We start from the raw sequence: 24,931 nt of genomic DNA, 5'->3' as shown, positions 1-24,931 counted from the left end.
CAAGTTCAATGTCACAATCTTTGGGCCTCTCAGAGGAGAATGTTTCTAGCATCAAGGTCAAATGGAATCTTTCTTATACTCTTATCAGCTGCTCATAATCATATTACATTTTATTTTGCTTTGTATTTAGCCAAGACTTTCTTGAATAATTACACACACACACACACACACACACACACACACAGAGTTTCTAAAAGCCTTTCTTTTTTCCTTGAATTATGTGCTTTTATTGTATTCACTCATTCAACAAGTATTTTTTGAGTGTCTACTACGTGTCAGGTACTGTTCTAGGAGATTAGGCTAGGCAGTGAAGAAGACAGATAGCAATCCTTGGCCCCCATGGAGCTGATTCTAGTAAGGGAGAGAGAAAAGATAATAAGATAAATCAGTAAAATGTATCCAAATTAAAATGTGTGATAAGTGCTATGGAGAAAAATTTCAGTTTTAAATAGGCTTGTCATAACAATGTGTTGTATATTTCAAAATAGCTAGAAAAGATAATTTGAAATTTTCCCAACACATAGAAATGATAAATACTCAAGGCAATGGATACCATAAATACCCTGACTTGATTATTACACATTCTATGCATGTAACAAAATATCAATGTATCCCATAAATTTATACAAATATTATGTATCAATAACAAAAAAGTTAAAAAATAAGTAAATAGGTTGGTCAGGGAAACACTCACTGAAAAGGTAGCATGTGGGCAAAGACTAGCATAAGGTGAGAGAACTACTCAAGTGGATACTTGGTGAGAAAACATTCCAAGCAGAAAGAACAGTCATTGCAAAGGCCATGGGACAGGATCATGCCTGGCATTTTTTCCCCATGCCTGGCACTTTTGAAGAACACAATGGCCAGAGTTGCTAGAGTGATGGAGGAAGGCAGGAAGGGAAGTAATAGGAAATGGGGTCAGATGGGTAATGAGGGCTTGCCTCACTGACCCCTCTCACATAGGGCCATGTAAGCCACAAGCAGGATCCACAGGAGAGTTTTGAGCAAAAAGGGGACAGGATCTGACTTGGGTTTCAAAAGGATCCCTCTGGTTGTTGTAAAAATATACTGGTGGGAGGCAGAAAAGGGGATGATGAAGGCTGAAGCAGGAGGACCAGTAAGGAGGCTGCTGCAGTTATTGCTTGAATTGGATTCACTGTTTCCTGGATTCACTGTTCTGGGCACCTGTCTGGAGATCCTTCTTCAGGTGTAGGAAATTATTATAACTTCTAATATATCTATTTTTTTGAGACAGGGTCTCACTCTGTCTCCCAAGCTGGAGTACAGTGGCACAATCATGGCTCGCTGTAACCTCGAACTCCTGGGCTCAAGCAATCCTCCCGCCTCTGCTTCCCAAGTAGCTGGGATTTACAGATGAGAGCCATCATGATTGGCTATTTCTTTTTACTTTTTTTGTAGAGTCAGGGTCTCACTATGTTAGCCAGGCTGATCTCAAACTCCTGGCCTCAAGCGATCCTCCTGCCTCAACCCCCAAAGTGCTGGGATTACAGATGTGAGCCACCACATCTGGCCTAATATGTTTTCAATAAAGTTTCCTTCATTGTTTTGTTTTCTCTATCTAGAACTCCTATTATTTGAATGTCTAATTTGCTGATTAATCCATCTCTCTTAAATTTTCTCTCACATTTTCTGTTGCCTTGGCTTTTTTGCCCTACATTCTGGGAGATTTCCTCATTTCCTGGTCCTGGGAAATTTATTATTTCAGTAACTTATTTTTAATTTCTAAGGAATCTCTGTTTTCTCTGATTGTTCCTGTTTTATGGCATCTAGTTCTCGTTTTATGCATGTTATATCTTCTTGAATCTTATTCAGAATAGTATCAATTTTTCCCCTGAAGTTCTCTTTTGTTTCCCAGATCCTCAAATTGCTCTAGGGTCAGTTGTTCTATTTGTTTCTTTTAGTATTTTGCTTTCATGCTACAGGCTTCCTTAATTTGCTTGAGGCTCCTTGGCTACTCATTCATATTTAAGAGAAAAGGACTGGGTAGCCAATGGGAGTTTTCTCTGTTGCTGTATAAGCAGAGCTGTTCTCTAGCTAGGACTCTCCCTCGTGAGGAAATCCTGAGAGGAAACTTGGTGCGGACTTGTGGGAGGTGGCAACTGACAGGTTTTGGGACCCACAGATGCCAGAATGAGAAGACTTTGTTGGGATGCCAAATGCCCTAGGACAAATCTGAGTGTTCCTGGGGCAATTTGTAAAATGTCATCAGAGATTTTGCCCCTGAGAGTAAGTACTGGAGCTGTCTATGCTCCCTGTGTGGATGGGTAGAGGCCGGAGGGCCAGGGTCGGCAGGATTCTGACTGAGGCTGATAGTCCTTGTGCAGACCTTCAAGTACTTTCCTTTTTCTCAGCCCCATTCCTCACCCCCACCCTCCACAAGATCTGCAGATCCTGAGTCCAGAGCACCTCAGCTCCTCCCTTCTCCCTCCACTCAGGTCTCCGAGGACAGGGAGCTTTCCAGACTTTTGATCTCTGTCATGCCTCATCCTGCCCTCCTCCTAGCAGCTATTTACTGATCACTTACCATGTGCCAAGCATTCTAAAAGTACAAACTCACTTAATCTTCATAAGAACTTTATGAAGTAGGTGCTATTACTATTCTTATTTTATAGATGAAGAAACTGAGGCTACAGAGAGGTTAATTAACTTGCTCAATATTATACAGTCAGTAAGTGGCAGAACTGAGATTCAAACCCATGTGGTCTGGGTCTGGAGCCTGTATTTTGAAACCACTGTGTTATATTCTTTCTCAGTCCTGCCCCAGCCTGTCTTGGCCTCTGGCTATTCTAGAGATTGTAAGTCTTATTATGTCTATGGGACCCCTAAATTGTTATAGGATCCTGAGTAAGTCCCTCCCGGCACTAGGCTAAAGTCAATACCAGGGAAGACCAGTATTGGGGGCTTGCCTTGCCAATCCCTCTCTCATCGCCACTACCTTTTTAAGATGATCAGTGCTAAGTGACCTTTCTCTGGCCCCAGTTACTGGGCTCCTGTGGATGTTTATAGGAAAGAAAAACCCCACCCTGAGCCAACACAGCAAACAGACAGACCCAGCACTCTGGTATGTTTAGTTTCCATTCATCTTACAGCTGGATGAGGGGAAAAAAGGAAGCGTAGAACTGGCCCTTCTCCAGGCAAGATGCCAGCCCCAGCTCTTGGACAATCCTGGCTTGTGTGAGCCTCAATGCCACATTCAGAGCCTTCCCCACCCTTCAGGATGGTCCCTCCCTCTCAAGAGAAGGGATACCTGGAGGTTTAAAAGAGCAAGGGTTTGGAGATCGGGCTCAGATCTTCTGGATGTGAACAACAGATCCAGGCCAGAGGTGGCATCATGTCTGGGTGGAGGTACCTCATCTGTGTCAGCTTTTTGCTGACCATTCTTCTTGAACTGACATACCAGGGACCCCCTGTCCCCGCTTCATCAAGCACAAAGGTCAGTTCTGGGATGAGGGAAAAAAGCTTGGGGATTTGTGATAAAATTAGCTTCTTGGGGGAAATTTGGGAAGGTTATTCAGTGTGTTTCTTCAGTCCTATGACTGAGAAACTAGAGCCAGAGAAAAGAGGTACTATTTGCTGAGCACATGTCAGGTGCTGCACCAGGGGTCCCAGAATTATTATTTCATTTAGTCCTCACAGCATCTCTGTGAGCTGGGCTATATTATTATCCCCATTACAGAGAAGAGAAAACAGAGGTTCCAAGGTTAAGACACAGTTAGGAAGTGGCAGAACCGTCTGATCTCAAATCATCCTCATTTCCCACTGCCCCACACTGGGAAGGAACTAGCTCTGCATCACGTGTGGGTAGATAGAGGGACCATTGCCTCAAGAAAGGAGAGGAAGAAGATAGATATTGTACTTGCTGTGTGCCCTCATCATGGATGCCAGATACTTACCATGCTTGCAGTGCATGATTGTGCTTATAAGTGCAACTCTTTACACCTGAGATCCTAAAGAAGAAAAAAATCAGTATTTATCACAGTGCCTTGGACAGAGTAGGATTCAATGAATGGCGGATGCTCTGCTATATTCTAAAGCCTTGCTACTCAAAGTGAAATCTGTGGAGTAGCAGCAGCATCATTCCATGGGAGCTTTTTAGAAAGATAAAATCTCAGCCCTCACCCTAGTCTTGCTGAATCAGAATCTTCATTTTAACAAGCTTTCCAGGAGATTCATGTGCACATCAAAGTTAGAGAAGTGCTTGTCCAGAGAGGTCCCTTGATCTCTAATCTTCTGTGAGTCTTGGGTTCTGAGACTTGATAAAGCTTGCTGAAGTAATCAGGCAGATCCACCAAATGGATGACAGAGGTTGTTTTCCCTCTCTAGGCCTTAGTTTATCCACCTGTATACTTTGAGGCCTGTGTAGGAATCTTGGGTTCCCAAAGACTAGCCCATCTAGGCTGAGGACATAGTCTACCTAAAACACCTCCTCCTGTCTTCTCTCTCAGTTGTTAATGACAAGCTATTCTATGCGCTCCACGGTGGTGTCTCGCTATGCCCACACCTTGGTCACCTCTGTCCTGTTTAATCCACATGCTGAAGCCCATGAAGCCATCTTTGACCTGGATCTGCCTCATCTTGCCTTTATCTCCAATTTCACTATGTAAGTCTGCTTCCAAAGTCACCACTTCATTCATTTGTGCATATATTTGTTCATTCTTGTGCTTATTCTGTCAGCAGAGCATAGTGATTAAGACAATGCACTCTGAGATCAGACTTCTTGAGTCTGAATCCTGGCTCTGCCAGTTTGGGACCCAGGGCAAGTTACTTCATTTCTGGGAGTCTCATTTTACATATCTACGAAATGGGGATAAAATTAGAACCCACTTTCTTTTTTAATTTCTTTCTTTTTTTTTTTTTTTTTGACATGGAGTCTTGCTCTGTTGCCCAGGCTGGAGTGCAGTGGCACAATCTCAGCTCACTGCAACCTCCACCTCCCAGGTTCAAGCGATTCTCCTGCTTCAGCCTCCCAAGTAGCTGGGACTACAGGCGCATGCCACCACACCCGGCTAATTTTTTGTACTTTTAGTAGAGACGGGGTTTCACCGTGTTAGCCAGGATGGTCTCAATCTCTGACCTCGTGATCTGCCCACCTCGGCCTCCCAAAGTGCTGGGATTACAGGCATGAGCCACCACACCCGGCCAGAACTCACTTTCAAGGATTAAATGAACTAATATACATGGAAACATATGCTAAAATTAGCTCCAGGCACATATTAAGTAGTTGATAATATTAGCTTTATTGCTTTTTAAACAAACATTTCCTGGTGCTGAGTGTGTGACTTACACTGTGCTGAGTCCAACAGAAAGAGGAAGGTGAACTGCATATAGTCCCTAGTCTCAGAGAGTTCACAATTTAAGGGGGGATATAAAAAAGGAAACTGGCCCAGCACAGTAACTCACACCTGTAATCCCAGAGCTTCATGAGGCTGAAGTGGGAGGATTGCTTGAGGCCAGGAGATCAAGACTAGCCTGGGCAATATAGGGAGAACCCATCTTTAGAAAAAAAATAAAAATTAGCAGGGTGTGGTGGTGCATGCCTATAGTCTCAGCTACTCAGAAGGCTGAGGCAGGAGGATTGCTTGAACATGGGAAGTTGAGGCTGCACTGTGCTATGATCTCTGCACTCCAGCCTGGGTGACAGAGTGAGACTGTCTCTAAAAAAGAGCATTGGGTTGGGGAGCAGTGAGTAGATTACTTTAATAAAGTATGCTGGGGAAAACTGAAGTCTGAATGTGGAATGGTTGGAATGGTGAGGTGGACCAGAAGACAATGGTGGGTTTCCTATTCCCAGGCTGGTGGAGAAAACCTCATAGAGATAACACCTAAACTGAGGCTTGAAATAGGACATCTTCACCAGGCAACCAGGGTGAGGGCAGGACTGGAGGAATCCAGGAAAAAGGAATAAAGGCACAAATGTTCCCTTAATTAGGGGAACTGCAAGTACTTCTGTGTCACTGTACTGTCAGGGACAGACAAGAGGTAGAAGAGTGGTAGAAGAGTGAGATGTGAGAGGCAGAGAAAGACTAGGCTGTGGAGGACTTTCAATGTTAGAGCACCTCCTTGGGTCTCACTTAATGGTCTCCAAACCATCTTATGTGTTTGCACACCTATCAGGAAAAACTTGATCCTATACTCTCAAAACATATATACTTATTCATTTATGCTTATATAAATATACTGCTGAGCAAATATATTAGGTACATTATGAAGCATATAAATATTAATCCCTAAAGGATAAGGAAAAAGCCCTAAAATAGAGTATGAATATTATTTTTCCACTCCCTTTCGATTTGTCTCCAGCATCCCCTGGGACATGTGCACCCCTCTTTAGAAATAAGTGTGGGCCATAATAAGGAGACATGGCAAGGTTTTAAGCAAGGAGAGGTGATTGTGAAGTGGTAGCAGACTGGAGGGGCCGGCTAGGTGGCCAGGAGCTGAGTAGGCAAACAGGGGCAGAATCCACGTAGGGGTTGCTGAAGGTGGGAGCAGGACAGTGGTGGTGGATCTGAGAGACTATCGAGAGAGAAACAACCTGACTGTAGTGGAGAGTAAGTAAATATAGATGGTGTTTACCTTTTTTCGGCCTGTTAGACCTGGTAGATGACAGTACCCTGTTGAGGTGATAAACAAGGGAGCTGGAGCAGATAAAGGGAAAGCTTAGTGGGGCCTCAGTAGCCAGTATCACACTTTAGTGTGAATTACAAAAAGGCCCCTGGATTTGGGTAGAGGGACTATCAGATTTACCAGATAAGTGAGCCCAGCACAAGCAGAATATCCACCCTTGTTCAGCCCCTCTTGTCCCTGTTAGTTGGGAGGTTCTTGTGCCATCAATAATCTGTACAACCTCAAACAGCAGCCCTGGGGTGGGCCTAGGCTGTGCCATCAAGAACCTCCTGGCACTTCCCCTGGAGAAGGATTGGGTTAGAGGAGGGGATTGGTATGGAGTCAGAGCCAGGGAGTTTGGGGTAGAAGTGCTGAGGCAGTCAAGGAGGGCTCCCTGAAAGCAGGATTTCCATATGGGTAAGATTTGAAGGGACCAAGATCATTGCATGTTGGGACCCCGGGGAATCAAGGACCAAAAAGAGCAGGCGTGGGTTTGGACTATGGGGGGCTAACCAGAGAAGCTGGCAGTCAAATGATGTAAGGGCCAAGTAGTCAGGCAGAATTTGGATTTTTGCTTCAGTTGAAAAAAACACCACAGATTTTTTTTAAAAAAATTAAGCAAAGCAGGCTGGAGGAAATGTTCTTGGGCAGACTCTGTGGAAAGTATGCTGGCTGGAGGCAGCACACACACAGAGGCTCCAGTGTCCTGCTGCCAGACCAGCTCCACCCTACCCCCCTCACCCCCCAGGAGACCTTGGGGAGGTGCCAACTCGGCCCACCCCCACACTAGCCCAGCCACAGCAATACTCTGTTTCAACTGCCTAGAAACACTTCTTCCCTGAGTGGTCTCTTCTGCCACCAGCCTATCTTCCCCCAGTGCTCCTGGAAGCTGCTGCCTTGGTCAAGCAACTTCCTGATACCTGTGCCTCAGTTACTCCACTTGTAAAATGGAAACTGTTGTACTTGCGTCCTACAGAGTTGCACTAACTTTCTCTAGGACACCCAACTATCACTCCTCAAAGGCCAGCTCTGATCCATCCTTCCCCTTTTCAAGATTTGTCCAAGACTCTCCATTCTCCATGGCAAAAAGTCTTTGCTGCTGTATGAGCTCATTGAGTCTTGTGTTCAAAGCCCCCTATTCTCTAGGCCCACTCAACCACTCCAACTTTCTCTCCATACCTCCCTTCCCTGCCCCTCCACTCCAGTCAAATTTAACTACTTGCTGTCCCCTGAAACACATTCTGTGTTTTCCTGCTGTCTGTCCAGGATGTCCACTCCACAAATAATTGTTGAGCACCTCCTCTGTGCCAAGCCATATTCCAGACACCAGGGGTACAGCAGCAAATAAAGTAGTAAGAAGTCAGTCAGATTGTAGATGTCTTCTAAAGATGGAGCTGAATATCCCTGATGGATTGGATGTGGATTGTGAAACAAAGAGGAGAATCCAACATGACTCTAAGATTTTTAGCTGAGCAACTATGTCCTGAAACAAAGATACCAGAGGAGGAGCAGATTTGGGAGGGGAGAGTTGTCAGGAGCTCAGTTTTGGATATGTTCAGCTTGAGGTGTCTATGGAACATCCTAGTGGAGATGTCAAGTAAGAAATTGGTTTTTTGTTCCTGTGACAGTTTACTGAGAATGATGATTTCCAATTTCATCCATGTCCCTACAAAGGACATGAACTCATCATTTTTTATGGCTGCATAGTATTCCATGATGTATATGTGCCACCATATGTAACTAACCTGCACATTGTGCACATGTACCCTAAAACTTAAAGTATAATAATAATAAAATTTTTAAAAAAAGAAATTGGATGGGTCTGGAGTTCAGGGCACAAGTCCACACTGGAGATACATATTTGGTAGGCATCTGTATATAAATGGTATTTAAGGCCATGGTGCTAAATGACATCACCTAGAGAGCCAATGTAGAAAGAATAGAGGACAGAAGGGGAGAGGGAGGGAGGGGAGAGGATAAAAGGTTGACAACAGAGCCTTGGAGTGTTCCAAAGATTTAGAGGTTAGGAAGAGAAAGAGCCAACAGAGGAAACTGAGAAGGCATGGCCAGTGAGGATTATTTATCCATATCCTCCCTGTCTTTCAGGCTTAGCTTCAAGACTACCTTCTCTAGGACCCTTTCCTGAAGACTTGGGCAAAAGTGTTCTCTCCCTTCTTTGAGCTTCTTTTCACTTTATTACCTTCCTTAGAGAAATGGGGAGAATGGGGGTAAGCAAGTCTGCTTGTAACTCATCAGTCTCTGAGCTCCCTGAGGACAAGGCCTCCTCCCTAGTCAGGCCCAGAAGACTTTGTAGCAATTTGCACACTTCTTTCACAATTTTTACCACTTATACCACCCACAGTATTTACTTAATATATTTTTATATTAATATGGCCATATTATTTACCCAATATATTTTTTCAATAGATATACTTTCTGAGATGATCTGAGTTAGTTTTATTCTGAGCAACAATATCTATGAGATCATGGGTTTAATGTGCTAGTTGTAATTTAAGAAACATTACTGTAAATACATAACAATTATAATAAAAATATTCGGTTATATCGTACCTAAAATTATGCTGTGTGCCAAAAGGTAGAATTCATTCAACACTTTGGGAAACACAAAACTCTAACAACCAGATCCACCATATGCTGTGTGGCCTCTATTTCCCCATCTGACAAATGGAGATAATGATAACTACTTCACTCTGTTATCTCCCTCTCCTTTCCTCTTCTTCTCTTCTTGCCGCTCACACTGGGGCTTTATGGCACTGTGTTGTTCTTTCTCTTTCCCTATCTCTACCCTCCTCTTTCTACCTCATGTGTCTCTTTCTCTGTCTCTGACCAACTCTTTATTTTCTGTGTCTCTACTGTCCCTCCTCTTTCCTGCCCCATTAGGACCATCAACAATAAAGTCTACATTGCAGAAGTCAAAGAGAAGCACCAGGCAAAGAAAATCTATGAAGAAGCCCATCAGCAGGGAAAGACAGCTGCTCATGTAGGCATCAGGTAAGGCCCCATCCAGTCCAAAACATGACTTAATCATCTTAGCTGTGTGATCAGGGGAGATGCACGTTCTCTCTGGTCCTCAGTCTCCATCTCTGCAGAGTGGGGACATGACCTCTACTTCATAGGATCATGTGAAGATGATGTGAGTTAATGAATATCAAAGCCTGTAACAGGGTGGGTGTTCAATAAATGGAAATTTACTTCCCCATTTCTACTTTTCTACTGTCAGCAGATTGTGGCTTATTTAAGAATTGGCACCTTCCAGGAAGGTTATATGCAAGTGAGATTTTTCTAAATTGAATTTTGTTTCCTGAGTTCCATTCAGCGGGCAGAAATGTATTGTCTTCCTTCAGTGTTTCCTCCCAGCTTCCAAGAGAGTTTCATGGAGCAAACACTTTAGCTTTGGCTCCAGCAAACTGAGTTACTGCCATATAAACAAGCTCCTTCAAAAGCATAGGGGAGAGGATAGTGGGAGGGTCTATTTGAAGAGGCTGAGGCATTGTATGTAAATTGAAAACTCTTTTGTAAAATGAATCATTAGACCCTAGTTGGTCTGTTCTATATTCCGATTTTGATGGACTAAGTTCCCTTAAGGGTGGACCACCTGTGAGATAATTTCTCAAGCAGAATATTTAGGAGGCTGAATGAGGGAGGGAGGGAGAGAGAGACTGATAAGTGGATGCATGGATGATGGACCATGGGCCAGTGACTCAGTTGAACCAGAAGCCTAGTCAGGTCGGCTGGGACCAGGGTTGGGGGGAGCAAAACTAGGTCATCTAACAGCCCCTGTACTCCTCTGAAGGTCCCTTTCTCTTCCCACCATCCTCCCTTTCCTGCCCAGGGACCGGGAATCAGAGAAGTTCCGCATCTCCACCAGCCTGGCAGCAGGCACAGAGGTGACTTTTTCCCTGGCCTATGAGGAACTGCTTCAGCGGCACCAGGGCCAGTACCAGCTGGTGGTGAGCCTGAGGCCCGGCCAATTGGTGAAGAGGCTGAGCATAGAGGTTACAGTGTCAGAAAGGACAGGCATCTCCTATGTGCACATACCACCCCTGAGGACCAGCCGTCTGCGCACCAATGCCCATGCAAGTATGTGGGCAGCACTATGGGTCACCCATCAGACTGGCCTTCACTGAATGAAAACCTTATCGATTCCACTGGGTTTCCCTCTAGTGCCACTTCTGCTCTGTACTCACTGCCAAGTTCCTTCCTGATTCAGTGAGAAGAGGGCATGTTTGAAGGTGAAAATATTTGGATTTTAACCTTGGCCTGGTCCTTACAGGCTGTATGACCTGGCACATTAGAAATTTCCCAGACTCTTGATTTCCCTAAAAAAAAAAAAATCAGTGATAAGGGAGGGTTTGTTGGGTGGGCTAATGAAATTAAATCATATGTTAACCATGTTGAAGGCTGTAGAAGCCACACTGGCCAAATCACGCTTTTCCCTGGATCCCCACTGAGAATGGCAGGACAGTGAGTGCACAGCAAGTGCAGGCTCCCTGGAGGACACCATCTCAGGCCCTGGAGGGAAGAGAAGCATCCTGCCTCAGAGGTTTGCTTCAAATATCACCTAGAGGTTTTGGAAGCCCAGACTGGCTACATCAGAATCACAACATGGGCTCCTAGAAATGCAGATTCCTGGAGCCCAGACTTCAGGGTCTAGTTCAGTAGCATGGGGGTGGGGCCCAGGAAGCTGTGTCATCAACCAGTCTCAGGTGACATTGACATCCAGCCAGGTTGGAGAATCACGGAGCTGGCCTGCTCACAACCCTGGCTCATGTGGCAGCCCCTCCAAAGCTGTTTAGCATTGGAGGTCCCAACTCATTCGACTCTGTTGACCCAGAGAGGCACTGGGTGGACAGTGGATGTAACAGACACAGACAGACACACAGACTGGATCCAAATCCCAGTGCTGACACTCCCCTAATGTGGGACGATCAAAGCCAGTCACTCCATTGCTCGACTTCACTTTTCCCATCTGTAAAATGGACGAGATGCCATCTACAGCTCAGGACCACTGTGAGACTTTGAGAGAATTCCTCCCTCCCAACTACGTGGTGCAGAGAAGATTGCACGATCATTCTACTCATTAGCATTAGGTAGCACTCACTGAGATGCAGGTATGGCTCCAAACGCTTTACATGAATGGCCTCATTTATTTCCCACAAGCACTGCCTATGAAGTAGGAGCTGTGGTCATGCCTGTGCTGTAGATGAGGAGCCAGAAGCTTAGACAGAATGAGTCGCTTGTCCAGGGACACACAGCAGCAGCTGGAACCTGGACCCACAGGCCATTTGAGTCCGGGCAGGCCGCACTCTTCAGCCCTAAGCTATAAATGGCAGGTCCCTCCCCCATTCTCCTTAAAGGTTAAAACAGAGGGTAGGACCAATCCTGTGGGGGAGAAAACAGAACAAAGAGCTCTGAGAGGAAGGAAGCCAAGGGAATGTATGTGAGCAGGCGCCTCAGAGAGTATGGGGCTCAGTGTGCCCCTGAGCTTCCTGACAGCTGTGGCAGGAAGGAGGGGGAGCAGAATTCCGAAGTTTCCATTTTCTGGAAAAAAAGGAGGCACAGTGACATTTCTAAATGGACATTTGTCTTGGATTCCAGAGGAGTTGATCTTGTGGCCAGCTCAGCAAACATTCGGGACTAGAGAGTCATCTGTGATTTCATGAGACTCTAAAAGGCTTGTTCACACACATGATGCCCAGAGTCAGAAGGCAGAGAGGGAAGAAGAAATATGAAATCCGACCCAGAGGACAACCTTGCTAGGCTGCTGTTTCCCACAGCAGTGGGGGGATGAGAGGAGACCTAGACCTTGTCTGTGTGTCTGTCTGTCTCCTGGACACACACTCACTGCACTGCCTCTCTGGGAGGAGGCGAGGGCTGCTGGTGTACCTCCGGACATGCCACGCCTCCAAAGACTTGGCCCCAGGTTGCACGGAAAATGAGGCAGGGTGAGGTTGCCAGTGAGGGCCACATTGCCAGGGCCTGGGAGCTGATGGCCAGGTTGGGTCTGTCCGGCTGGGCTCAATGGAGGATGCAGAGAGGAGCTGGCTGTGGGACTGGGAGAGGAGCATGGGGCAGGTGGAAAGATGTAGGCAGGAGGCACCAGAGGTTTGGGGAAGAGTTAGACTTCTCACCCTCCCCAGATAGCACCCTTTGTGCTGCCCTTTCCCTGGTTCTTCTGTCTTTCGAGTCCTCTGTACCACCCCGCCCCGATCCTCCCCACCCATACAGGTGAGGTGGATTCACCCCCATCCACCAGGATCGAGAGGGGAGAGACCTGTGTCCGAATCACCTACTGCCCGACATTGCAAGACCAGTCGTCCATCTCTGGGTCAGGCATCATGGCTGACTTTCTGGTTCAGTACGATGTGGTCATGGAGGACATCATTGGAGACGTGCAGGTGAGGGGGCCTGGGGAAGAGGAGAGAGGATGGGCTCTGGAGTCAGACAGGCCTGAGCATTAGGCTTCTCCAGCTGTTCACACCAGTTTCCCTAGAGATAAGCAAGGGCTAGTGAACAAGGATAGGCTGACGTGAAAAGACACACGGCTTCAACCTTGGGAGGCACATCGAATCCCCCAAAGGGTTGGAGACCTGGAACTGTCTCCAGTGAATCAAGTGCCCAAAGGACCCATCCCTAACTAAATCAAGTCATAGCCTGCTCGAAAACAGTCCTTCTGCAAAGTAAACCCTTGGCCACTAATTGGGCACCTAAGCTTATGGATTCTCACGCGTTCTGCAGCTCCTATACTCTCCTGTGTTCTCTTGGGCTTCCTTGCTCTCTCTCGGCTTTTAACAATCCTTATTACTTCAGTGGAGCCATCTGCCTAAACAGAGAGTCCTTCAATTCTGAGTTTCCACATTCATGAAGAAAGAGCAGAGGTCCCACACTCTCCCAGATGGGAAAGCACAGAGCACTGATCCCAGGGCCCTGGCTTGAGCACAAGGATGGCGGGGCAGCCTGAGACATCTGGTTCCACTCTGCCTCTCCCACCACAGGACTCTCAACCCCAGCACACAAACCACCCTCCAGCTGCCCCACACCATATCACACCTTTCTCCAAAACACCCGAGCCTGCCTCTCCTCTGTGTGAGCATTTGCTCATGGTGGCCACTGCCCTGAGAATGACTTCTTCCTCCTTGCTCCACTGCTCAGCATCCTCGTGTTCCTGAAACACTGCCGAAACACCTCCTCCTTGATGACTCCAGTCCACCAACAATTCGTTTGTCTGCCCTGGACTAAAAATGACCTATGGTTAAACGTTTTCTCATGCAACATTCATTCATTCATATGTTGAATGAATATGTGAACTAGGCCAGTCCTGTACTCATTGACTCTGACAACTCAGAAGTGAGTCGGACACAGCCACTCATCTCCCTCTGCCATCACCCCATCCTGAAGCACCCAGATACACAGAGCCTTGTCGGTCATCAAATGTTCTAGGTGCTGTGTTTGAGTGTGTCATGGGTTCTGTCGTGGTGCCAGTGGAGGAGGGTTTCAGGGCCGTCATCCTAAAGGAGTTGGAATTTAAGTAAGCATGGGAAAAATGAATGGGATATATCTGCAAGTCGGTCGAGAAGGTGAAGGGAAAGGCATGCAGTGAGAAGGAACAGCATTGCAGAGGCACAGAGGTGTGGCTCAGTCTGTTGTGCAGGAGGAATAAAAGTTATTCTCCTGCCAGGATAGGAGCCAAGGGTACCTTGCCAGCAGGTGGCAGCAGGGGCTTTAACCTGGTGTTCTGTCATGTGGGTGTGTTTAGCTCATGGAGGTATGCCTCTGCAGGTTTATGCTTTACCATTAACACAGCTGCCTGCAGTTGAAATACAGATGGAAGCATTGACCAGTACAACCAGGAACTCCCATGCACCGTGAGCCCTTACCCCTCCTGACACCCTGCCAGGAACACTCAGTTCATCCCCCTCTTCCTACTTGAGTGTGCCCTTCGTTCAAAGCCCAGCACCTCATCAGATCATCCACCCCGCTGGGGCTCACTGGGCACCTAATCTGTGTCATACCTTGAGTTGGCCAACGTTGGGAACCCGGAAGGGTATCACACACACAGCCTACTTATCGTCTCTGAGTGAGATGCAGAAACCCAATACTGACACTAAGGTAGAAGTGCCCTTTCCATGACACACAAGGTAAGATGGAAGCCATAATGAAGAGGAAAGCCAGTTCCAGAAGGCTCCCTGAAGGCAACCAAGGCTGACCTGTGTGTTACGGAATGAATAAAAGTGGGCCATGGGAGGGGGCCTGTGGAAGGGAAAGGCATTCCGGCAAAGTGGGGGCTGCACGAAAAAAGAAACAGGCTAAAACTCACCAAACGTGTGTATGGAATTGCAAATAGCTTGGCGTTCTGGAGCAGAGATTTGAGATGAAAAACCCAAAGAGCCACATAGAAGGCTGGAGAGTCCTGCAGGGCAACGAAAGGAACATGGGATTTGTCCTGTAGGTGACCAGGGAGCCATGAGATAAAATGACATTGTGAGGTCGTGTTTACAGGGTCCCAGCCACTGCCTCCAAGCAGCATGGATGGGAGAGGTCGCAGTAGAAGAAGGAAACCTGAGACGAATGAGGCCTGAGCTTGGGCTTTGTCAGTTAGGGATGAAGAGGAGGGTGGCCTGGAGAAGTATCCAGCAGAGAAAAGCAACAGGAGGCTGATTGGCTGCGGGGAATGGGGGCCACCTGAGGATTGAAGGCAACACTCAGATTTGTCTCCAGAGTGACCATGTGGATGATGGTGCCCCTGACCAGGAAGGCATAAAAGGGCCACGTGGGGGCAGTACAACGAATTCACTGCTTGGGCAGGATGCATCAGAGGCTTCTTGAAACATCCTGGGGCACATGTCCAACAGTGAGTGTGCACCCACTGGTGAGGGGCAACTGTGGGAGCCCTAGACAGGAGAAGAGATGCAGAGTGATTGATAGGGGTTCTGTGGTGGAAGCCAAGTGACAAAGGGAGGTCACCCAGGGAGCATGTGTGGAGCCAGAAGGGAAAATCCCTGAAGGCAAAGCTAGGGTGAAGCAGCCCAATCCAGCAGCTATGGATACCCTCAGCTGCCCCATCAACTGCACACAGCCTGCCCAGAGCCCCAGTCCCCAGCAGTTCACTCCACTGAGCTGCACCAGCATAATCATTTTCTTTTCATGCTTTGACCTGACAAATAATGGGAAGCACTGCGAAGGGAGTGGGCAGACAGAGGCGGTAGGAGAATAAGGAGAGTTCACTGTCACAGATCGCAGGGGAAACGACTTTTGAAGACAGCAGAAGTCATCCAGGTTCAACTGTGACATTCATGGGCCGGGAAGGCAGTCCCAAGAGACTCAAAATACAGACATTGGGTTTGCTTTTTAGTAAAGTTGTTACTTTTAATTTTTGAGGGTACACAGTAGGTGTATATATTTATGGGTTAAGTGAGATGTTTTGGTACAGGCATGCAATCCGTAATAATCACATCACACGGTACCGATTCCCTCAAGCATGTATCCCTGTGTTACAAACAATCCATTTAATACTCTTTTACTTATTTTTAAATGTACAATTAAATTATTATTGACTATAGTCACCCTGTCTTGCTATCAAATACTAAGTCTTATCCATTATTTCTCACTTTTCTTTGTACCCATTAACCATCCCTGCCTTCCCCCCCCCATCTCCCCACTACCCCACTCCCCGCAGCCTCTGGTAACCACTCTTCTACTCTCTATCTCCATGAGTTCAATGGCTTTCATTTTTTAGATCCCACTGATGAGTGATCTAAAAAATGCGAGATTTGTCTTTCTGTGCCTGGCTTATTTCATGTCACATAATGATCTCCAGTTCCATTCATGTTGTTGCAAATGACAGGATCTCATTCTTTTTTGTGGCTGAATAGTACTCCATTGTGTATATGTACCACGTTTTCTTTATACATTCGTCTGTTGATGAACACTTAGGTTGTCTCCAAGTCTTGGCTATTGTGAACAGCACTGTAAGAAAAAGAAGGGTACAGACATCTCTTGGATACACTGATTTTCTTTATTTGGGGTATATACCCAGAAGTGGAATGGCCGGATTGTATGATGAAGCTCTAATTTTTAGTTTATTGAGGAGCCTCCAAACTGTTCTCCATATGGTTCTACTAATTTACATTCCCACCAACTGTGTATGGGGGTCCCTTTTCTCCACATCCTCGCCAGCATTTCTTATTGCCTGTCTCTGGGATAGAAGCCATTTTAGCTGAGGTGAGATGATATCTCATTGTAGTTTTTGACTTTCACTTCTCTGATGATCAGTGATGTTGAGCACCTTTTCATATGTCTGTTTGCCATTTGTATGTCTTCTTTTGAGAAATATCTATTCAAATCTTTTGCCCTTTTTTGATTGGATTTTTAGATTTTTTTCCTATGGAGTTGTTTGAGCTCCTTATATATTCTGGTTATTAATCCCTTGTGAAATGGGTAGTTTGCAAATATTTTGTCCCATTCTGTGGGTTGTCTCTTCACTTTGTTTATCATTTCCCTTGCAGTGTAGAAGCTTTTTAACTTGATGTGATCCCATTTGTCCACTTTTACTACGGTTGCTTGTGCTTATTGGGCATTATTCAAGAAATTTTTGCCCAAACCAATGCCCTGGCGATTTTCCCAAGGTTTTCTTGTAGTATTAATAGTATCATAGTTTGAGGTCTGAGATTTAAGTCTTTAATCAATTTTGATTTGATTTTTGTATATGGTGAGAGAGAGGTCTAGTTTCATTATTCTGCATATGGATATCCAGTTTTCCCAGCACCATTTATTGAGGCGACTGTTCTTTCCCCAATGTATGTTCTTGGCACCTGTGTTGAAAATCAGTTCACTATAGATTAGTGTATTTGTTTCTGGGTTCTCTATTCCTTTCCATCGGTCTATGTGTCTGTTTCTATCCCAGTACCAATCTGTTTTTTTGCTATAGCTCTGCCATATAATTTGAAGTTAGATAATGTGATTCCTCCAGTTTTGTTCTTCTGGCTTAGGATAGCTTTGGTTATTCTGGGTCTTTTCTGGTTCCATTTAGATTTTAGGATTGTTTTTTCAATGTCTGTGAAGAATGTCATTGCGATTTTGATAGGGATTGCTTTGAATCTGTAGATTGCTTTGGGTAGTATGGACATTTTGACAATATTGATTCTTCCAATCCATGAACATGGAATATCTTTCCATTTTTTAGTGTCCTCTTCGATTTCCTTTAACAGTGTTTTATACTTTTCATTATAGAGATGTTTCACTTCTTTGGTTAAGTTAATTCCTAGTGTTTAATTTTGTTTGTGGCTATTATAAATAGGGTTTCTTTTTAATTTTCTTTTTCAGATTGTTCACTGTTGGCATATAGAAATGCTACTGATTTTATTTTGTTGATTTTGTATCCTGCAACTTTCCTGCATTTGTTTATCAGTTCTAATATATTTTGTGGGATCTTTAGGGTTTTCCAAGTATAAGATCATATCATCTGCAAACAAGGATAATTTGACTTATTCCTTTCCAATTCAGATGCCCTTTATTTCTTTCTCTTGTCTGATTGCTCTAGGTAGGCCTTCCAGTACTTTGTGGAATAACAGTGGTGAAAGTGAGCATTCGTGTCGTGCTCCAGTCCTTAGGGGAAAGGCTTTCAGTTTTTCCCCATTCAGTATGATACTAGCTGTGGGTCTGTCATATATGGCTTTTATTATATTGAGGTATGTTCCTTCTATCCCCAGTGTTTTGAAGGTTTTTGTCATGAAGAAATGTTGAGTTTTATTAAATGCTTTTTCAGCATCGATTGAAATGATCATATGGTTTCTGTCCTTCATTCAGTTGATATAATGTATCACATTGATTGCTTTGCATATGTTGACCCATCCTTGCATCCCAGGGATAAATTCCACTTGGTCATGATGATCTTTTGAGTGTGTTATTGAGTTAAGTTTGTTAGTATTTTGTTGAGGACATGCACATCCATATTCATCAGAGTCATTGGCCTATAGTTTTCATTTTTTGATGTGTCTTTGCCTGGTTTTAGTATCAGGGCAATACTGACCATGTAGAATGAGTTTGGAAGAATTCCATCATCCTCTATTTTTTGTAATAATTTGAGTAGGATTTGTATTAGTTATTCTTTAACTGTTTGGTAGAATTCAGTGGTGAAGTCATCAGGTCCTGGGCCTTTCTTTACTGGGAGATTTTTTTATCATGGCTTTGTTCTTGTTGCGTGTTATTGTTCTGTTCATGTTTGAATTTCTTCACGCTGCAGTGATGGTTAGGTTGTATGTGTCTAGGAATTTGTCCATTTCTTCTAGATTTTCTTTTTGTTAATTTAACTTTTAAGTTCAAGGGTACACATAAAGGTTTGTTATATAGGTAAATGTGGGTCATGGGGGTTTGTTTTACAGACACCCCATGTTGTCACCCCAGTATTAAGCCTAGTACCCATTAGTTATTTTTATTTAATTATTATTATTATTATTTTGAGACAGAGTTTCGCTCTTGTTGCCCAGGCTGGAGTGCAATGGCGCAATCTCGGCTCACCACAACCTCGGTCTCCTGCGTTCAAGCGATTCTCCTGCCTCAGCCTCTTGAGTAGCTAGGATTACAGGCATGCACCACCACGCCCTGCTAATTTTGTATTTTTAGTAGAGATGGGGTTTCTCCATGTTGGTCAGGCTGATCTCGAACTCCTTACCTCAGGTGATCTGCCCGCCTCCGTTTCTGAAAGTGCTGAGATTACAGGCATGAGCCACTGTGTCCAACCCCATTAGTTATTTTTCCTGATTCTCACTCTCCTACCACCCTCCAGAGGGTGCTCTGACAGGCCCCAGTGTGTGTTATTCCCCTCTATGTGTCCATGTATTCTCATTATTTAGCTCCCACGCATAATTGAGGACATGCAGTATTTGGTTTTCTGTTCCTGTGTTAGTTTGCTAAGGATAATGGCCTCCAGCTTCTTCTCTGTTCCTGTTAAAAACATAATCTCATTGTTTTGAATGGTTGCATACTATTTCATGGTGTATATGTACCATATTTTCTTATCCAGTCTATCATTGATGGACATTTAGGTTGATTCCAAGTCTTTGCTATTGTATATAGTGCTGCAATGGACATACATGTGCATGTGTCTTTATAATAGAAAAACTTACAATCCTTTGATTATATACCCAGTAATGGGATTGCTGGGTCAAATGCTATTTCTGATTTTAGGTTTTTGAGGAATTGCAACACTGTCTTCCATAGTGGTTGAACCAACTTATGCTCTCACCAACAGTGTTTAAGCATTCCCTTTTCTCTGCAATCTTGCCTGCATCTGTTGTTTTTGGACTTTTTAACAGTAGCCATTCTGACTGATTGTGAGATGGTGTGTCATTGTGGTTTTGATTTGTGTTTCTCTAATGATCAACGATGTTGAGCTTTTTTCATATGGTTGTTAGCCGCATGTATGTCTTCTTTTGAGAAGTGTCTGTTCATGCCTTTCCTTACTTTTTAATGTGGCTGCTTGTTTTTTTTCTTGTAAATTTGTTTAAGTTCCTTATAGATGCTGCATATTAGACCTTTGCCAGATGCATAGTTTGCAAACATTTTCTTATGTCTGTTCACTCTGTTGATGGTTTTCTTTGCTATGTAGAAGCTGTTTAGTTTAATTGGATCCCACTTGTCTATTTTTGCTTTTGTTGCAACTGCTTTTGGCGTCTTCATCATGAAATCTTTGCCCTTTCCTATGTCCAGAATGCTATTGCCTAGATTGTCTTCCAGGGTTTTTATAGTTTGGGGTTTTACGTTTAAGTTTTTAAACCATCTTGAGTTAATTTTTGTATATGGTATGAGGAGGTCCAGTTTCATTTTTCTGCAAATGGCTTGCCTGTTATCCCACCACCATTTACTGAATAGGAAACTCTTTCCTCATTGCTTGTTTTTGTCAGGTTTGTTGAAAATCAGATAGTTGCAGGTGTGTGGCCTTATTTCTGGGTTCTCTAGCCTCTTCTAGATTTTCTAACTTATTGGCATATAATTGCTCATAGTAGGCATTAATGATCCTTTGAATTTCTGCAGTATCATTTTGTAATGTCTACTTTCTCATCTCTGATTTTATTTATTTGGATCTTCTCTTTTTTTAACTAGTCGGGGTAAAGGTTTGTCAATTTTGTTAAACTTAAAAAAAAAACTCTTTTTGTTTCCTTGATCTTTTTATTGTTTTCGTCACTTCAATTTCTTTATTTGTGCTCTAATCTTTATTAGTTGTTTCCTTCTACTAATTTAGGGTTTGGTTTGCTCTTGCTTTTCTAGTTCCTTAAGATGCATCATTATGTTGTTTACATTTTTCTTCTTATTTGATGTAGGCACTTACAGCTATAAAGTTCCCTCTGAGAACTGCTTTTGCTGTATCTCATAAGTTTTGGCATGTTGTCTTTACATTGTCATCTGTTTCGAGAAATTTTTTAATTTCTTTCTGAATTTCTTCATTGACCCACTGTTCATTCAGGAGCATGTTGTTTAATTTCCATGTATTTCTATATCTTCCAAAGTTCCTTTTGTTATTGATTTTTAGTGTTATTCCATTGTGGTCAGAGAAGATGCTTGATGGTATTTCAATTGTTTTGAATTTTGAGTCTTGCTTTGTGACCTGATATATGGTCTGTCTTTGAGAATGAACCATGTGCTGAAGAAAAGAATGCATATTCTGCAGCCATTGGATGAAATGTTCTGTAAATATCTATTAGGTTTCTGATCTATAGTGCAGATTAAGTCTGATGTTTCCTTGTTGATTTTCTGCCTGGAAGATGTCCAGTGCCAAATGTGGGGTCTTGAGGACTCTAGCGATTATCATGTTAGAGTCTATCTCTCCCTTTAGCTCTAATAATATTTACTTTATATATCTTGGTTCTCCAGTGTTGGGTACATATATTTTCACAATTGTTACATCCTCTTGCTAAATCGACCCCTTTATCATTATATTGCTACCTTCTTTGTCTCTTCTTATAGATTTTTTCTCTGTATGGCTCCTCCTCATCTTTTTTGTTTGTTTCCACTGGCATGGAATATCATCTTCCATCTTATTTGTAGTCTATGTGTGTCTTATAGATGAAATGTTTTTCTTATAGGCAACAGATCAGTGGGTCTTATTTTTTTTAATCCATTCAGTCACTCTATGTCTTTTGATTGGAGAGTTAAGCCCATTTACATTCGATGTGATTATTGACAAGTAAGGACTTACTCCTGCCATTTTGTTATTGGTTTTCCTACTTTTTGTGGTCTGCTCGTCCTTTTTTTTCCTTCCTGTCTTCCTTTTAGCAAGATTATTTTCTTTGGTAATATGATTTAGTTTCTTACTTTTTTATTTTCTGTGTATCTGTTGTATGTTTTTTGTTTTGAGGTTACCATGAGGCCTGTAAATACTATCTTATTAATCATTATTTTAAGCTGATAACAACTTAACACTGTTTGCACTAACAAACAAACAAAAAGAAAACTAATAAAAACTCTATGCCTTAACTTCATCCTCTTGCTTTTTATTTCTTTGTTGTTTCTATTTGTAACTTCTTGTACTATGTCTTAAAAGTTGTTTAGTTAGTACTTTTGATTAGGTCATCATTCAGTATTTCTACTTAAGCATGAGAGTGGTTTATACACCACTGTTACAGTGTTATAATATTTTGTGTTTTTCTGTGTACTTACTATTGCCAGTAAGTTTTGTACCTTCAGATGATTATTTATTGCTCAGTAACATCCTTTACTGTCTGATTCAAGTACTCCCTTTAGCATTTCTCGTAGGACAGGTCTAGCAATGATGAAATCCCTCAGCTCTTTTTTGTCTGGGAAACTCTTTATTTCTCTTTCACGTTTGAGGGATATTTTCTCCAGATATACTATTCTAGGGTAAAAGTAGTTTTTTCCTTCAGCATTTTAAATACGTCATGACACTCTCTCAGCCTTAAAGGTTTCCACTGAAAAGTCTGCTGACAGAAATATTGGAGATGTATTGTCTGTTATTTGTTTCTCTTCTCTTGCTGCTTTTAGGATCCTTTCTTTATCCTTGACCTTTGGGAGTTTGATTATAAAATTCCTCAAAGTAGTCTTTTTTGGGTAAAATCTGCTTGGTGTTCTGGTAGCTTCTTGTATCTGGATATTGATATCTTTCTCTCAGTTTGGAAAGTTCTCTGTTATTATCCCTCTGAATAAACTTTCTACCCCTATCTCTTTCTCTATCTCCTCATTAGGGCCACTAACTCTTAGATTTGCCTATCTGTGGCTATTTTCTAGATCATGTAGGCATGCTTCATTGCTTCTTATTCTTTTTACTTTTGTCTCTTCTGACTGTTTATTTTCAAATAGCCTATCTTGTAAGTCACTAATTGTTTTTTCTGCTTGAACAATTCTGCTTTTAAAAAACTCAGGTGCAGGCCGGGTGCAGTGGCTCATGCCTTTAAACCCAGCACTTTGGGATGCTGAGACGGGTGGATCACTTGAAGTCAGGACTTTGAGACCAGCCTGGACAACATAGTGAAACCTTGTCTCTACTAAAAATACAAAAATTAGCCGGGCATGGTGGTGCATGCCTGTAATCCCAGCTACTCGGGAGGCTGAGGCGGGAGAATCGCTTGAACCCAGGAGGCAGAGGTTGTAGTGAGCCAACATCGTGCCACTGCACTCCAGCCTGGGTGACGGAGGGAGACTCTGTCAAAAAAAAAAAGACTCTGGTGCATTCTTCAGTATGTCAATTGCATTTTCCAGAAGTTCTGCTTGATTCTTTTAAATTATTGCAATCTCATTGCAATCTCTTTGTTACTTTCATCTGATAGAATTCTGAATGCCTTATCTGTGTTATCTCAAATTTCTTTGAGTTTCCTCAACACAGCTATTTTGAATTCTGTGTCTGAAAGGTCACATATCTCTATTTCTTCAGAATTGGTCCCTGGTGACTTATTTAGTTTATTTGGTAATGTCATATATTTTCCTGGATTGTCATGATACTTTTAGATGTTCTTCTGTGTCTGGACATTGAAGAGTTAAGTATTTATTATAGTCTTCACAGTCTGAGCTTGCTTGTACCTGTCCTTCTTGGGAAGACTTTCCAGATATTCAAATGTACATACATGTTGTGATCTAAGCTGCATCTGCTTTAGGGGGCACCCCAAGCCTCGTAATGCTGTGGTTCTTGCAGACTCATAGAAGTACTGTCTTGATGGTCTTGGACAATATCTGGGAGAATTCTTTCCATTACCAGGCAGACTAATTCGCTTTCCTTACTTACTCCCAAACAGAGTCTCTCTCTCTCTCTCTGTTGTGAGCCACCTGAAGCAGGGGGTGTATTGACACAAGCACTCCTGTGGCCACCACCTATGACTGCGTTGGGTCAGACTTGAAGCCAGCACAGTACTGGGTCTCACCCAAGGCCTGCTGTAACCACATCCTGGCTTCCGCCTATGTTCACTCAAGACCCTGGGGCTGTACAATCAGAAAGTGTCAAAAACAACCAGGCCTGTGTCCTTCACTTTGGGATAGTGAGTTCCTTCAGGCCCTAGGTGGATCCAGAGGTGCCATCCAGGAGCCAGAGACTAGAGTCAAACTCCTTAGAATTCTACCTGGTGTTCTATTGTCCTGCTGGTAAACTGGCAGTCAAACCACAAGATACACTTCCTCTCACTCTGCCTTTCCCTTTTCAAAGGCAGAAGAGCCTCACCTCATGGCCATTGCCACCACAGGCTCACAAGGAGTACTGACAGACAACCACCGATTTTCCCTTAAGGCCCAAAGTTTCTTCAGTCAGCTTGTGGTATACACTGCCTATCCTTAGCCTCACCTTTCAGGGCAGTAGGCTCTTCTCTGGCCTAGGGCAGGCCCGGAAGTTGGATTCTAGGCCATCCAAGAGCCCATGCCTAGAATCTAGGACCTCAAGAGCCTGCTTGATGCTCTATACCCTTGTGGCCAAGCTGGTACTTAAGCTTCAAAACAGTGTCCAATTTACTTTCTCCTCTACTTTTGTAAAACATAAGCACTCTCCCAATAGCCACCGCAGCTTGGAATGTGCATCACCTAAAGCCAGCAAGTCTCAGAGTCTCACCCAAGGCCCTCAATGTAGTACCTGGGCATTATTGCTGGTTATTCAGGGCCCAAGGGCTCTTCATTTAGCAGGTGAAGAATGCAGCAAGAACTGGGTCCTTCCCTTCAAGGCAGCAGGTTTCCTTCTGGCCCAGGGTGTGTCTAGAAATGTGGTTTGGGAGTTAGGGCCTGGAAAGGGGGCCTCACGACTCTTACTGGTGCCCTATCCTGCTGCAGCTGAGCTGGTATACAAGATGCAAGACAACGT

At 43.8% G+C, this 24,931-nt stretch overlaps 1 protein-coding gene across 1 annotated transcript in view; it reads left to right on the top strand.

The window, feature by feature from the left end:
* The first annotated feature begins 3,307 nt into the window (after positions 1–3,307).
* ITIH6 (inter-alpha-trypsin inhibitor heavy chain family member 6) overlaps positions 3,308–24,931 on the top strand; it is a 43,170-nt gene continuing 21,546 nt past the window's right edge. The window contains exons 1-5 of the mRNA XM_003807153.4: positions 3,308–3,454; positions 4,467–4,621; positions 9,526–9,636; positions 10,478–10,725; positions 12,874–13,043. Coding sequence (XP_003807201.3) covers positions 3,353–3,454; positions 4,467–4,621; positions 9,526–9,636; positions 10,478–10,725; positions 12,874–13,043 — 786 coding nt within the window. The 5' untranslated portion in view covers positions 3,308–3,352. The remainder of the gene's footprint in view (positions 3,455–4,466; positions 4,622–9,525; positions 9,637–10,477; positions 10,726–12,873; positions 13,044–24,931) is intronic.

Source organism: Pan paniscus, chromosome X, assembly GCF_029289425.2.
Source record: "Pan paniscus chromosome X, NHGRI_mPanPan1-v2.0_pri, whole genome shotgun sequence".
Taxonomy (NCBI): domain Eukaryota; kingdom Metazoa; phylum Chordata; class Mammalia; order Primates; family Hominidae; genus Pan; species Pan paniscus.
Note: the sequence above shows the minus strand (reverse complement) of the source record. Positions and strands in the feature narration are given on the sequence as shown.